Below are 15,643 nucleotides of genomic sequence, written 5' to 3' on the forward strand. Positions count from 1 at the left end.
TATATATATATATATATATATATATATATATATATGCACACACACACATAGATATAGGTATTAGGTATGATTGTATCAATATCTATTTCAGAATGAATTTGTATTCTTACCAGCAAATCAGAACTTTTAGATACCACCAACGGGAATGTCTTCAATGTTGTAACCGAGGGGCTTCGCATCGATTTATTTAATTTTTTATTTGTTTCGATCTATCGATTTCGTCCATGAGTTCTAATTTGGCGTCTGTAGATTTGCCTCAATCAACGCTGAGCGAAACTTGTGAGTTTGATACAATTTCAAAATTTTCTCACATATTATCAGACTTCTTTTGAAAAAATAAAAATAAAAATTTAAGAACTCTTCATCAGATTCCCAAAGGGGTAAGTAAAGAACACTACTTGGGATTGGGCACATGATCTGATTTAGTATCTACAGTCTCTTGTTTGAATTTGACTTATGTAGTTTGTGAGGTTGAAGATGAAACCCACCCAATTACTCAGGACCTAAGTCACGTGAAGTGAGAGAAGATGTTGAATAGTCACCTTTAAAAGACGTTTAATGAATCTAATGTGGCTTGGCTACATCAGGTTCAGTGAAACGTCAGGGATAATTATTCAGGTTTTCTATCATTATCCTACTTTTATTAACTCCTAACTAAAGATGTGCCACTTTTTTAGGTTGCTTTTGATTGCATTTACCATATGTAACAAGACCTTAAACCACCAAGTTACCCCAGTGGACGAGTTATAGCCTCGTGAGAGTTTGTAGTAATGATACCAACAAACTTCCTATGACTATAAAAGCATTTCCTGTATACATCCATAAAACATAGCAAATGAAATTATCAAGTTCTCCATATACAATGAGCTACTAAGGTGTCGTAAAAACAAATATCAAGGAAAATCCATCCATGAACAACCTAGATGCAGAGTGTGTACGTGTGTGAAGTTGACAAAAAGCCATTCTAAAATCCAAGTGATGGAATTCCCAAATATCTAGAAAAATATATTTTGACTTCAAATCTCGCAAGTAAATTCTAAAACAAACTCTCGGAGATTTGGCTAACTATTTCTCTTAGTTGTATATGAGTAGGAACTCTGTTTCCAAAGTAAAAGCAAGCTGACATACTACTATGAAGAACGAATACACATGCATAATAGATAAGTTTCATGATAGGAATATTGATCACTTTTGAGAGAATGTCGAGTTACCCACCATAACACTTTCTCATTTACTCACTATTACACCTTTTCAACCTAAAAACTTTATTATAGTGGTGATTGGACTGAGGTTGTAGATTGATGTTTATGAGAATGGGGGGTTTTCAAGATATTTGAAAGGGACGCTCATCTTTTTTCTCATCTTTTTATTTATTTATTTATTATTATATATATTTCTCTTTTTTCCTTTGTGCATTTTTTTTTTTTTTTTTCAAAAAAAGAATATAAATGTTTTCCTAGCCCTTTTCTAGTTACAAAAATGCCATCCCTAACATTTCTCAGAAACTAAAAAATAATAATAAAAATAAAACATGGTTAGGGTGAAGGTGTGGTATGATAGTAAATAATAAACTACAAGACTTATGCTTCTCTTAACTCGAAGTGATATCATTCCCAATGATCAACCAACATGAAGGATAATGAGACTACCAACAATTTTTAGTGAGGTATCCAAGAAAGTTGAGCCATCTTCTGCTCGGAGTTAGTGTAAAAACTCTCTAAAAATGTGAAAGGCATGAAAACTCATAGAGTCTAGGTCTCTACAATCAGATCTCTAGATTCATAGGAGGTCACTCACTTCTTTATTTCAAATTACAAAGTGCGACTTTTTGTGCAAAAATTGTTTCTGCTTCTAAATGATCGTGGTGTAATAACTATTGTTATATCACCTTAGTAAGACACTTGACTTAGATTTAGATATTGACATCTCTCTATTTTCACGAAGTGGATCACAAGAATTTTTTTTTTTCCAATTAAAAATCTATTTTGGCTCAAAATGTTTTTCAAAAGAGATATGTGCTTTGATAAATCTGCCCCACCCCCAAACAAAATACAACATAGTCCCTAGTGTTGAAAAATACAATAACGAAAAGTGGTGAAACAAAATGGACAATGTCATTGGAGAGATAAAGAGAAAAATTGGAATAAAGCCTCAATTGAGTTGGTGTTTCTGAAGGACAATCCCTGCAAAGATGTATTGCAAAATAGAGTCCAAATGATTTGAAACCATTTAACATGAAAGACTGTAACCCCAAACAAAATATAAGCATATCCAAATAGAGTATCAAAGAAATCCTAATCTAAAGAAGATTGTCAGAAAAATGTACTCTAAATAAAACTAGGCTAACTGATTTGACACACGAAACTGGGTTAGCTCCTAGGAGCACTAAGTTTAAATTCGTTAGCCAGACGCAATGAGGGAAGCACCCCCAAAGAGATCAATCCGAATATACCGGATCGATGAGGAGAATGTCTTCAATTTCACAAGTCTCAAACTCAAGGAAAGGCTTTAGACAATGAGCATGGACTTTAAACAACTTGCCAATTTTGGGATCTTGTACCTCAATGGCACCATGACTAGCAACATTATTGATATAGTATGGGCTGGACCATCGTAACCTTAATTTCTTGGGAAACAATTGAAGACGTGAATTATACAAAAGAATCTTTTGTCCGGGGAAAAACTCCTTTCTGAGAAGGCCTTTGTCATGTTCCAACTTAGTTTTAGCTTTATACATCATTGAACTCTCGTATGCATCATTTCGAATTTCCTCTATGTCATCAAGTTGAAGTTTCCTACGCCCACCGGCTTTATCATAGTCAAAGTTCATGGCCTTAATAGCCTAAAAAGCATGGTGTTCAAGTTCAACAGGAAAATAACAGGCTTTGCCATAGACCAATCGGTATGGGGACATTCCTATAGGGGTCTTGTAAGCAATTCGGTATACCCACAAAGCATTCTGAAGCCAGAGAGTCCAGTACGTCCTTCATTATGGGGTTAATTATTTTCTTTAGGAATTGCTTAATCTCCTTATTGGATACGCCAACATGACTATTTGTTTGTGGGTGATAACATAAGACTACTTTATGGGTGACCCCATATTTTGACATTAAACTTCCAAAGACTTTGTTGCAAAAATGTTAACCATTATCATTGATTATAACTTGAGGTGTACCAAATCTCGGAAAGATTAAGTATTTGAGGAAACGCACCACAACTCTATGGTCTATTGTTTTGGTGGCTAAGGCTTCGACCCATCTCAACACATAGTCAACGGCAAGTAGGATGTAGATATATCTAAATGAGGAGGGAAAGGCTCCCGTGAAATCGATACCCCAAACATCAAAGATTTCAACAATTAGAATGGGTTGTTGGGGCCACTCATTATGTTTAGTGATTTTACTTAACAATTGGCATTGAGGACAATCCAAACAATAGGTGTGGGTATCCTTAAAGAGGGTAGGCCAATAAAATTATGACTGCAAGATTTTTATAGCGGTTCTTTTAGAGCTAAAATAGCCACCACATGCCTGATCATGACAAAAGGAAATGACAGACTCTTGGTCAGGGACACACCTACGGATGACTTGATCTAGACAATATTTAAACGAGTAGGAGTCATCCCAAAAACATTCCTTAACCTTAGCTAGGAATTTGTTTTTCTCTTGCTTGGACCAAGTGGAAGGGATTTGACCACTCACAATGTAATTGACAATCTACGTACCATGATACATGAGATACTTCAAATAGTTGCTCATCAGGAAAATAATCAGAGATTGGAAGATATTCACCAATAGACTCAACAACAAGACGAGACAAATGATCAGCGACTACATTCTCTAAGCCTTTCTTATCGCGGATCTCAAGGTCAAACTCTTGAAAGAGTAAGATCCATCGGACAACCGAGGTTTGTCATTTGTCTTTGAGAGAAGATGTCTCAATGCTGCATGGTTGGTATAGATTATGACCTTAGATTTCAAAGGAAAATACGACTGCTAACAACTCTTTCTCGGTAGTCGAGTAGTTGATTTACACATTATTCAAGGTCTTGCTAACATAATAAATGACATGTGCTCTATCAATTCTTTGTCCTAAAACAACTCCTACTACATAATCTGAAGCATTACAAGTTATCTCAAAAGGTAAGTTCCAGTAAGGTGGACGAATGATGGGTAGAGGGAAGATTTTAATTGCTCGAAAATAAAGTGACATGCATCGAATCCACCCTCTCCTTAGTCTGATAAGGAAAAAAGAAAATGACATTTCACGAAAAGTGCAGACTACTTGTTTCATTCCTTTTACTTGGTATTTAAAATTCTCACATATAATAATTAATAATCAAATACATTGATATAGATTTTTTTTTAATCTAAAAGAAAGACTCTAATTAAAGACTCTGATTAACTTTGCAGAACATATTTCTTTAACTGTCCAATCTTAATTAATTGATTGTAGAAGAGCAGGTTCTACAATGGTGTGGGATTTGTTTTGTGGGAGCTCAATTTTCATGCAATTTAGAAGCTGAATCAAATTTCAGTGTGTTTCTTGAATATTTAAATATTAAATATGCTAAACTTTAAAATTCTTCAATCTGGATGGAGTCATGGACAGCATAAGAAAACTTCAATCAATCAACAGGTCCAGCGTCTATATATTTTGTCAAACATATATATAAATACTTTTGGCGTGCGTCCAAAGTTCAAGCAAACATGCACATAATCATAAAATACTCAATCTCCTCTTTGCGGGAAACAACTCCTACCATCTGAACTAATGACATAATTTGGTATAGCTTCTCAATAGTATTTATTTATCTTTCCGATCTCCTCAAGAAATTTGAAATCCGTTGGGATCCACCTCATGGACACATCTTTCTCAGACGGACGCAAGTCTGAGGCAATAATGATCAAGTTTGAGTTTCCTTCGTCTGCCGGCTCCATGTATTCGATCATTCCTTCATCATTTGCCTCAGATGAATCTTTCTCATCATCCCCCTCGTAAACCAGACTAACACCACACTTCTTCACCTGCCAAATATAGTCTATTTGTATTGATATCTCCACTTTATCTCCGGCATCCAATCGATTATTCTCGCGCTTCAACTTGGATTCAAGACTCCGGTTGGGTATGTAGGCGAGCCACATCTGATCTTCACATCTTACAGGATAGAAATCAACTCTTGGTTGACAATTAAATCCCCAAGAACGCTTACTTCTATTTGAAATGCTATAGGAAATAGCAAACTTATCATCATCTTCTTTGCGTCGCCCACAAAAAATCACACAGAGAATCAGCCCTCGTATTTTCCGATCCACCTGCTCATCCTTAGGCACACAAAAAGATAAAAAGTATCCTTCACTCTGGTAGTCGCACCACCTCGGAACCTCACTCCCCGGAAGAAAAATATTAAACTCACCCTGTTCTTCCAGTCCCTGCAGGCAGCTCCACCATGCAATCATAACCAATGCAAAAATTAATGGTGTTTTTTTTTTTTTTTTTTTGATATATATACTCCCTCTGTGGCATATTAATTGTCCATATTTCCTTTTTGGACGGTCCCAAAATACCCTTTTTAGACTGTCCCAAAATATTTATCCAAATTGAAAAGGCAAAGTAAAATAAAAATATATTTCCATAAATACCTTTAAAGTTTTAAAAAAATTCAACTTTATTAGGTATATATTTAAACTTAAAAGGATAATTTTGTAAATTTAAAGGTGACAATACATTAACGTATGTCCCCTTACAAAATTCTACTCCCCAAATGAGACTACTAATACGGAATGTTGGTAGTAAAAAAACACGTTTGATTTTTCATAATCAAAGCTCAAACTAGCATTAATTTGTATTGTGTCCGTGAATGCATAGAGAGACAGTTGCATACCTGATACCAAAGGAGATTTTTTCTAAAATTATTTGCAAAATTGCTGTCAACCAACTTGGAGCAACCGTAAAAAGTCATGAATGGTGCTTCTGCTGCTTTTGATTCGATTGAGATGTTTTCCAATGATGAGCAGTAGTTTGCACTCAATCCCAATAAATTTGATGGAAGCGCGGGAAGTGATTGAAGCTGAGTACATTGGTTTAGATAGAGGGCCTTCAGTTGCGAAAGGCTGGTGATGGTGGTTGGTAGGTTAGAAAATTTGTTTCTGCTAAGATTCAAAAACTGCAAGGAGACCAAACTACCAATTTCGTTGGGCACATATGTTATGTTACAGTCTTCCATATATAATTTCCTGATGTTACTCCGTCCCTGTAACGACCAAAGCCTTGATTTTGCTGGTGATCCTTGAAAAAATGCTGGCCATTCTAATTTGAAGCAGCCAGATATATTGAAATAAAGCAGAGGCTTCAACATGAAAATGGTCAGTGGAAGCTTCTGAAGATTATGGCAATTCTTCAGATCCAAGACAACTAGATTTTTCAGACATCCAACAGATTGATGAACCTCTACCAGTTTTGTACAATCATTAAGCAACAATATCTCAAGACTAGAGAGACCAGTGAAGTCCGGAGTTTTGGCCAGTAAATAGGAATGACCGAGATTGAGGTATTTCAATTTGCACAAAACCTGTCAGGAACACAAAGAAGATAATAAATGAGTAATGACTCTTTCGTGAGAAGAGCCGTGAGCTATCCTATTTAACTACTAGATTGGTGCAGGTTTTTTGAGATCGATGAAAAGTCATATGAATTATTTAATACATCTTTCAATTCAAGAGTTAAAAAAGGAGAGCTCAAGGATGTTCTCATGAGAGGATCCTCGTAGGAGGATTACTCGTAATAAATTTACTTGTATGTGATTTTTAATTTAGTTTGAAAGAGATCAGAACAGTAGTTTCGTACCTTAGATTCTCTCCACACTTGGTTGAGCCTGCTATAGCTCAAGTCAATGGCAACCATGTTATCCATGATTAAGGTGGATGGCATACATGTTAAAGGAAAACCTTTCCAAGATAGCCATACTAGTCTTCCGGAGATATGCTTGCAGCTTCCACTTAGGCGGACATAATTGAGATGAAGCAGTCTCAACCTTTTCATCTCTGTAAATGCCTTGGCATTCACTTGTTGTAGCTCCTCTGATTCTGATAAGTTCAGGACTATGCCTTGAATTGCTTTCGTTCCCTGATGATAACAAAAAGTTGCATATATAAGAACAAATATATAAAAATATATGCATATGTATGTATATAGTTTTGTATGAAATTATATACATACATATGTGTAATTAATTCAAGTATTGAGTTATTACTGCGTCGTTTCTTAGTACATCAAGAATGTCCTCGTGATACCACAATCTGCTACGTTCGCCAGGCTCTCGAGGGGATTCTTGACGGACAATATCTCTACCCACGTCTTGAATCATATTATGCATCATCAGCCTGTTATGCCCATCAGTTCTTACAAGACAACGACGGGATAGAACCCCAATTTCAGATTCTGGGAAATAACCACAACCCTCTAGTATTTTGATTGACAAATCTTGATCCATTCCAACAAAAAAACATGCAATATCTAGGAATAAGTCTTTCTGTTCATTGTCAAGTGAATCATAGCTTAACTTTAGTTTTTTTTGAATATCATGATGTGGAATTCTTTTTAACTTCTTCAATTCACTTGTCCATTCAGATATTGTTTTCTGTGACAAAAAGGAACCTAGAATCTCAAGAACTAAAGGAAGCCCTTGAGCATAATCCACTACTTTCTTTGAAAGATTATCATAGTCCTCCAAAGGATATTCTTTTCTGAAGGCATGCCAACTAAAGAGCTGAAGAGACTCCTTCTCATTCAACACATAAGGTTTATACTCCTCGTCCGCCTGAAGCATACTTACTGTTGACAAATCTCTAGTTGTTACGATGATTCTACTTCCAGAACAAAACAAATCACGATTTATGGCTAATGCCCTCAATTGGCAGATGTTATCCACGTCATCGAGAACAAGAAGAACCCTCCGACACCATGCTCGCCGTTTTATTTCCTCAATCCCATGATCCTCACTTCTTATTCTCTGCAGATCTCTATCCATTAGCAGATCACAAAGAAGCTTTTCTTGTAGTTCAACGAGGCCGTTCGGTTTCATCGAAGTTCGTCCCACATCTGTAAGAAAGCTTCTCCTTCCGAACATACGATGTATACGGTTATACATTGCTTTAGCAATTGTAGTCTTACCTATACCACCCATCCCCCATATGACAACAATCCTAACATCACTCTTAGACCCCAACTTTAAAAACTCACTCAGTTGTTGAACACGACGCTCTATTCCAACTTGGTATTCTGCCACACTTAAACACGTAGGATTTAGTTTATCTGCAACAACTCCAACAATAGTCTCAATTAACTCCGACTCACCCCTGTCAATTTTTTTTTTTCCATAGGTTAGGGGAAAAAAATATTAATAATAATTGGTGTCTTAGAATAGAAAGAAATTTGTTTAAATCTTCAAGTAAATTTTCTGCAATCTGATTTCTAAAAAGTATATATATTGCAGAAGAGAAAGAAAATTCATATTGGTGCTTTAAATTGCTTTGAAGAGAGAGAATTATAAACATACTGGTCGTCCGCATTCTGCAGGACGAAACCGGACAAATTGGCAGCATCAGTTAGAGCGACCCTCCACCTGTCCACCGACTCCAATTTGAAGCGTTTTTTGTGGCTGTCAAATGCTGCTGCATAATCGCCCCTCTGTGACCGAACATCCGAGGGTTCCAGGTGGTAAAAGACGGGAAGAACAATCTGGTTTAGTGTCCTCCTGCAATCCATGATCGTCACAAGCTCGTCGAGGCACCATCTTGAGGACGCGTAGTTCTTCGAGAATACGACAATGGAGAGCTTTGATTCCTCGATCGCTCTGAGCAATCCGGGAGCAATTTCTTCTCCTCTTTTGAGTTTAGTGTCGTCTCTGAATGTGTAAAAACGATGGTGCTCCAGAGCATCCAAGAGGTGGGCGGTGAATTTATTTCGAGTATCAATGCCGCTGAAAGACAAGAAGACATCGTAAATACAGGAAGCTTCTCGACGCCATGGAGCTGCCATTGTCAAAGCTCAAATGAAAGGGGATCGAAATGAAATGAAAGGTTGGTGAGTGAGTGAGAGGAACAGGGCATAACCTTGACTTTTCGCGAGATAATGACCTGGTTTCGTTTCTTTCCCCCTTTTTTTTTTTTTTAACAAAAAAAAAAATTTTAATTGATGAGTGGTACAAAATAAGAGGGAAAAAAATATAAAAGAAAAAATAATTCTTAGAAATTATAAGAAGAAAACTGTTTTTGCTTAAATAAATAAAAAAATTCAACTAATTTTTTTTAATATTTTATTTTATTTTGTTATTTACAAACTATAAATATCTACCTTCTTTTATTTTTCTTCTGATTAATTATTATTGTGGTATTAGGCCATCTGCAGCGGGCTCGCGGAAGTCCAATTTCCGCGAGCAAAGGGCCTTTTGGGCACATAACGCCCTAGCTAAACTTCATGGGCCCCATTTTTGCTTGCGGGCCGGCCCATGGTATTCAGCGAGCCGGTCCGCGATTGCTGCCTTTTTTTTTTTGGCTGCAAAATGCCACCGTTTTGGGCTGCCTGTTTTGTCTTATCCCTTGGCTGCTGGAACAGTGGCCAAACAGTGTCTTGGCAGAATTTTTTTTTTCAAAAAAACTTTAAAAAAGGTTATTTTGAGCTCCCTTTAGAAAAAAAAAATTTATTAAATAAAAAATATATTGTTTAGGCACTGTTTATCGGAAAAAAAAAAAATTATTTGAGCCAAAAATAAATTCAAAAAGCTTTTTTTTTTATTTTTTTATTTCTTGCCCTTTTTTTTTTTTTTTTTTTTCTTTTTTAAATATGTACTACAAACAATGCATTTGGCCGTTAAGGCACTGTTTGACCAACACAAATAGTGCCTTAACGGCTATAATTTTTAACAATATATTTATAATTTTTTTTTTAACTTTTGTAAAAAAAATAATTACAATTACAAATTCATCTACTTATTCCCATATAATTTTGTAATCCTTATTTTCTTATTCCAATTCATTAATTTTAATCCTTATTTATTTGGGCCAAAAATAAATATAAAAAAAACTTTTTATTTTATTTTAAATATAGCCGTTACGAATATAGCTGTTAAAAATATAGCCGTTATGAATATAGTCGTTTAGGAAAAGTAAAAAAAATAATAATAATAATTTTAATTTTTAATTTTTTTTTAAATTATTTTTTTTGGAGAGCAAAAATTCAGAGAGCATGATGAAGTACATGTTTATAGAGAGCGAAAGTTGCTGACGTGGGTCTTAGAATTGCTGACGTAATTTTTGAAAAAATTAATGTGACATTTTTAGAGAGTTAAAATTCGAAGAGTAGAGGCCGGTGCAGAGGACGTAGGAAAAGTAAATATTATAACCGTTAAAAATATAAATATAGCTGTTTAGGAAAAAATAATAATAATAATAATTAATTTTAATTTTAAATTTAAATTTAAATTTTTTTTTTGGAGAGCAAAAATTTAAAGAGTATGACGAAGTACATGTTTTTAGGGAGCGAAAGTTGTCGACGTAGTACTTAAAATTGCTGATGTAATTTTTAAAAAATTTATATGACAATTTTAGAGGGTTAAAAATTTGGAGAGGAGAGGCTGGTGTAGGAAAAGTAGAGATTGCAACAACCAAGGACAATCGTGTTGATGGTTAAACCTGACTTCTCCTGACTTTTTCTTGTCATTATTGATTTCCAGACTTTTTATTGTCAAACATAAACTCTTCTTTAAGATATCTCAATCATTATTGATAAGTTTTGTCCACGTTCCCTCTCATTGGAAAGGTATTTTTTTCACTTTGGGTCGGGTGCAAGAGAGCGGGGGCAAGAGAGTTTTTCCTTATCAGAAGACTACTGCGGAATTACAAGTTCAAAGTCCAAAAAATTAGAGTTTTTCCTTCGTTCCGTACAAGAGAAAAAAATTGAATGAGACGCAAAGAAAGAGATATATTTGAGATATATTTGAGATATCTTAAAGAAGGGTTTATGTTATTCTCTTTTTTTTTATTTTAATTGAATGAAAAAAATAAAAAATAAAAAATAAATACACAATTTAATGTGTTCGTTAATAGAAGGAGAATGATAAGGTTTTAATTTAAGATAATAGTAATTTACAGTATTTGTATAATTTAGGATAGTAATAATTTACTTTATTTTTATAATTTAGGATAGTACTAATTTTATGAATTTATGTAACAACCTTGTTTTTTCTCCATTTTTCGACTCATATTTGGAGGGATGAAAACTTGTAAATAATGAAGAACGACTCATCCCTCCCATGATCCTTTCTTTCCTTATTTCCTTTCTACCGAACGAAGGAAGTTTGTTTCTCCCTTCTTATCATCCATCTATAGTTCTTCCTTCCGAACAAAGCATTAGTAACATTTGCTATAATTCAAATAGTATCGAAACGCGTCCGAAAAAGAGGCCAATATCGGAAGTGTTGAACTTAGCGCGGGGGGAGGGGGGGACTTTTCTTTTCACTTAGTTATTTTTGTGAGATATTTTTTTATAATTGGCATATTTCGGTAGCAAAACAAGTCCTAATCGAGTTATAATTTCAGTTACCATATCAGACTCGACATCGACTGCAGAATTCGAAGGTTGTTCAAAAAAGGAAAATACTGTTGATCATCAAAAAGGAAATAACAACACATTAGGACATCGTTTTCCACTTAAGACACAAATACCTATATGATATATTTTCCGAGAGTGCCAAAAACAGAGAATCCAAATTTAAATTGGATTCTGTTAAGTAGGAACCGATACCTGACTTTGGGAACCGGTTCCAAAAGATAAGATTCGAAGAACTTCATTCTGTCCTTTGGGAACCGGTACCAAATGTGGGAACCAATTCCAGGATTCCTGATTGCAAAAGATTTTCAGTTTCCTTGTTCTGTTTAATTCTTTTTTTATCCAACTTTCCTTCCAAGTCCTATGCACGAAATTTCCTTTATTTTCAAAAGGAATATGACTTTGCAAACCTCTATATAAACCATGTCATACATATAGGTTTATTTACGGCTTTTGCACTATCAAGTTATTATTCTTAAAAGCCTTATGAAGATTTTTTTTTTAAGAAATCCTTAGAGAATTTTCTGTTTATCTTTCTAGAACACAAATACATAAACACATAGTGAGTTTAGAGTTGTGGTGTTCAAATCATAATCGTGATCATACAATTACATCACCATCGATCAGAAGAAAGCAGATTTTCTTCTACATCGAATTCGGACGATTGAAGAACAGAAGTAAAAGCGATCACACTTTGAAAGGGTTGGAGCATTCGTAGAGTGTTGTCTAATCTACCTGCTACTCTTCTACAAATATCAAGTATAAGCCTAGGGTCAAGTTGTTGTTGTTGGATGGGCAGTCACAAAGCCAGAGGATTGTCAGTAGTTGGTGTTTAGTATAACGATAGGGTGTGAGTCAGAGTCAAAGTTCAGTGTACTTTGTTTCAAGCATAGTGGATCGGTTTACTTTGGACTGCATAGTCCACGAGATTTTTTCCATACAAACAGTTGACGTATTTTATCAACTGGGGTTTTCTCGCTAAAATCTTGGTGTCATTTCTAACTTTACTTTACTTTATTTTATATTGCATAATATTGATTTATTAATTGCTAAAATAAAGAAAGTTGGAAAAGACACAGATCTATTTTAAAATAATCAAAACTTTCTAAATATTCCGTTGCGTACGACTCACAAATTGGTATCAGAGCCAATCTCTACACATTGAGTTGATCCTTGTGGAAAGTTTTGTTTTATTTAAAAAATTGTTTTCATCATGTCTTAAAATTCTAGAAGGTTCCTAAAAAATAAAAAAAATATATATAAATTATAATAAAGGAGATCCTTCTAAATTGAAAGATAAGGAAAACAATAAAGATGCTTCTATTGCTTTTATTGCTCATGTTGTTAATGATATTGCTAATAATTCTTATTTGTGCGTAGGAAATCTTACCAAATTTGAGTTATTGAGTAAGGATGTCAAGGAGCAATCTAAGAAGTTGAGAGAATTAGAAAGCATGAATGATGCCTTGAAAAAGGAAATAGATACCTTGAAGATAGAGAATGATTCCCTGAAGAAGGATGATGAACAAAAACATAAATTGCTTGAGGAGAACAAATCTGAAATTCAAAATCTTCACGACAAAGTAAAATTCTTTGAGAGTGAGGTAAGTCAAGCTAATTCTGCTAGAGAATCTATTATTGCCAAATTTAATTTTCTTGAACTTGATTTGAAAAAATCTTAAGAGAAATTAATTGTTTTTACTTATGGGCAGATTAAGCTTGATAAGATGATTAGTGTTGGTAAGCATGTAGGTGATAAAACTTGATTAGGTTTTAATAAGGCTTCATCTAGTAAAAAGGGTCAAACCGTTAAACCTATGAACTTGAATGTGCCTATTGTTAAGCTTAAAAGTCAACACTATTGTTATAAAAAGAAAAGGAATAATTCTTTTTATGATTCGCATGGTTATAGTTCCTTTGCACAAAATAGGTTCCATGCTAGAAAGCAAAATTGGAATAAACTTAGAAATTTTCGTGCTAAAAGGAATTCACACAGGAAAAATAAAGATTTTTTTGACTTTCATTCTTATGGTGTTTTTGCTAAGAAAAATGTGTTTTCTAAAAAGAAAAAGGATTTTGTGTCACCTAAAATTTCTAGAGCTGAAAATTTGCCTAAGAAAGAGGTATAGCATGAAAGAGAATTTCAGGAAGTGAGAGTGAAAACTATGTGGATCAAAAAGTCTGATTTGGTCAATTATGTGTCTGTTGAGTCCGTGGAACTAGTTTCCAAAAGGCCTTCATCATCAAACTGAGTCCTATAAAATTTAGTGGTCATGGCTTGTGTTTTAAAAAAAATTTGTTGCCATTCGATCACTTATTAGGGTTTGGTTAGGGTTTGAGTTTTTGATCATAGTCTTCATGATATATTTGAGAAAATTCTTCCATTGAATTTATAATCTATCTTTGAATGCTAATTTGGACACGTGATTTTTGATTAAAAATAGATTTCTGGTTTGTAATCTATACAATGAAAGTTGATTTGTATTGATTAAGGGATTTTTAGATTTGAATCTCTTAAGTTTATAACCTTTTGTGCACTGGTCCAAATCTGAAAAATTTGATTGAAAATCTTTGAATTGTTAACTAAGGTATATTGATTACAAAAGTTATAAAGGTTATTGTTTGAAAAAAAAATAGGAGCTTGAAATATTTTTTTTTGAATAAATTCAGCTTAAAAAAGAAAAGAAAAATGTGAAAAGTGATAAATTCTTTATTTAGGAAAAGACTACCTATTGAGATGTGTTCGAAAGCTCCCATTAAACTTTGAAGTGGAGCTAAATGAGTAAAAAGAAAGGTGGAGACAAGTTGAATTGGGGAATTGATGTCTGCTCTTTAAAGTAAAAGCCACTTTACTTAGAAAAATTGCTCAAAGACAATTTTATCTTGATGCTCTTCGATCAATATGGTATGCACAATGATTTATTGATAATTGATTGAAAATTGATGAGATGGAATGCACACACACACTTGAACTTGCTAGATTGATTTCTAAATGTTTCATTAAAATTTGCATTAAAATTCGTGTTGTGATTATTTCCTGATAATTGAAATTGATTGAATATTCTGTGGAGTTGAATTTTCATTCATAGATATCTCTGACAATTTTCTAGAAATTTGGATCATATGTGGACTTGAATCACTTTGATTGACTGCTTAATGATTTGTTCTTAATTTTATTTTTTAAAAAAATTAAAAAAATAATAAAAAATGGAAAAACTATAAAATTTAAAAAGATTTTTGATTTTAGTTTGTAAATATTTTGGTTTGATTTGATTATTAAGTGATTCAAAATGTCTGTTAGAAAATTTTTCTAAAAAAATTTTAAGTTTAAAAATTTCAAGTCTACCATGTCCCTAGCAGTTCACCATTTCCCCTACCAGTTCAAGGTGCTAAGTAGCAAGGCCATACCTTACTGGAGCATGGCTACCAGTACCACAAGTTTGGTACCGGTTTCAAAGTGGTCCTCACTTTGCAAAGGCTCACTGCCTAGTGGGAACCAGTTCCCAAATTGGCTACCGGTACCGGTTCCTGATAGCGTAAAATGGCTTTAAGAAACCCATTTTGACATGTTGTTGGGCATTGTTGCATAAACCAAATTCTCTCTTTATATATGCACCCTCTTCCTTCTTTCTCTCTTCTCTCTCCTCTATCTTGTAAAATGAAGCTTAGCTAAGATATGTGTGGCTCCCCTCCTTTGTAGACATCTTATTCACCCAAAAAGGCCACCAACCAACATCTTCAACCAACCATTAAAGAGGAAAATTACAATTGAGGAAACCAAGAAGCAAGTGGCTAAAATTGAGCATTTTCGGAGACCAATCTGCCCAAAATTCGAGTGCTCGAAATAAGGGCTTCGAGCACTCGAAAATGGGGCAGAATCCTTCATTCTTGAGTTGCTCCGCCCGGACCTACTTTGGTAAAACGGCCATAACTTTGCGCTTTAAACTCCGAATGATGAACCGTTTGAATATTTGGAAAGATAATTCAGAGCTCTAAAAACTTTATGTTTTGGTGAAGATCCAATTCTCAAGTCTGG

At 34.3% G+C, this 15,643-nt stretch overlaps 2 protein-coding genes across 2 annotated transcripts; both read right to left on the reverse strand.

The window, feature by feature from the left end:
• Positions 1-2,437: 2,437 nt before the first annotated feature.
• On the reverse strand, positions 2,438-2,990 carry LOC132296446 (uncharacterized). Its single transcript, XM_059794648.1, has 2 exons — positions 2,952-2,990; positions 2,438-2,842 (listed from the first exon to the last, which is right to left on the reverse strand). Exons 1-2 carry the CDS (start codon positions 2,988-2,990, stop codon positions 2,438-2,440), a joined length of 444 nt encoding a protein of 147 aa, XP_059650631.1.
• A 1,616-nt stretch (positions 2,991-4,606) lies between these two features.
• Positions 4,607-9,099, reverse strand: LOC132295352 (disease resistance protein RPV1-like). The gene is made up of 5 exons (XM_059793582.1): positions 8,558-9,099; positions 7,253-8,357; positions 6,847-7,125; positions 5,885-6,571; positions 4,607-5,432 (listed from the first exon to the last, which is right to left on the reverse strand). Exons 1-5 carry the CDS (start codon positions 9,037-9,039, stop codon positions 4,797-4,799), a joined length of 3,189 nt encoding a protein of 1,062 aa, XP_059649565.1. The 5' UTR covers positions 9,040-9,099; the 3' UTR covers positions 4,607-4,796.
• Between the last annotated feature and the right edge of the window lie 6,544 nt (positions 9,100-15,643).

Source organism: Cornus florida, unplaced genomic scaffold (assembly GCF_030987335.1).
Source record: "Cornus florida cultivar Cherokee Brave unplaced genomic scaffold, ASM3098733v1 CherokeeBrave_3.0.0_Hap2_Chr02, whole genome shotgun sequence".
Taxonomy (NCBI): domain Eukaryota; kingdom Viridiplantae; phylum Streptophyta; class Magnoliopsida; order Cornales; family Cornaceae; genus Cornus; species Cornus florida.

What these genes read in the sequence shown, in the direction of transcription:
- LOC132296446 (XM_059794648.1), bottom strand. Translation starts at nt 2,990, where the DNA reads ATGAAGGACGTACTGGACTCTCTGGCTTCAGAATGCTTT. An exon ending in CTCTGGCTTCAGAATGCTTT is followed by an intron (nt 2,843 to 2,951) that starts GTGGGTATACCG and finishes CATGCTTTTTAG; the next exon opens with GCTATTAAGGCCATGAACTT.
- LOC132295352 (XM_059793582.1), bottom strand. Translation starts at nt 9,039, where the DNA reads ATGGCAGCTCCATGGCGTCGAGAAGCTTCCTGTATTTACGATGTCTTC. An exon ending in CTGCAGAATGCGGACGACCA is followed by an intron (nt 8,358 to 8,557) that starts GTATGTTTATAA and finishes AAAAATTGACAG; the next exon opens with GGGTGAGTCGGAGTTAATTG. An exon ending in ATGTACTAAGAAACGACGCA is followed by an intron (nt 7,126 to 7,252) that starts GTAATAACTCAA and finishes TGTTATCATCAG; the next exon opens with GGAACGAAAGCAATTCAAGG.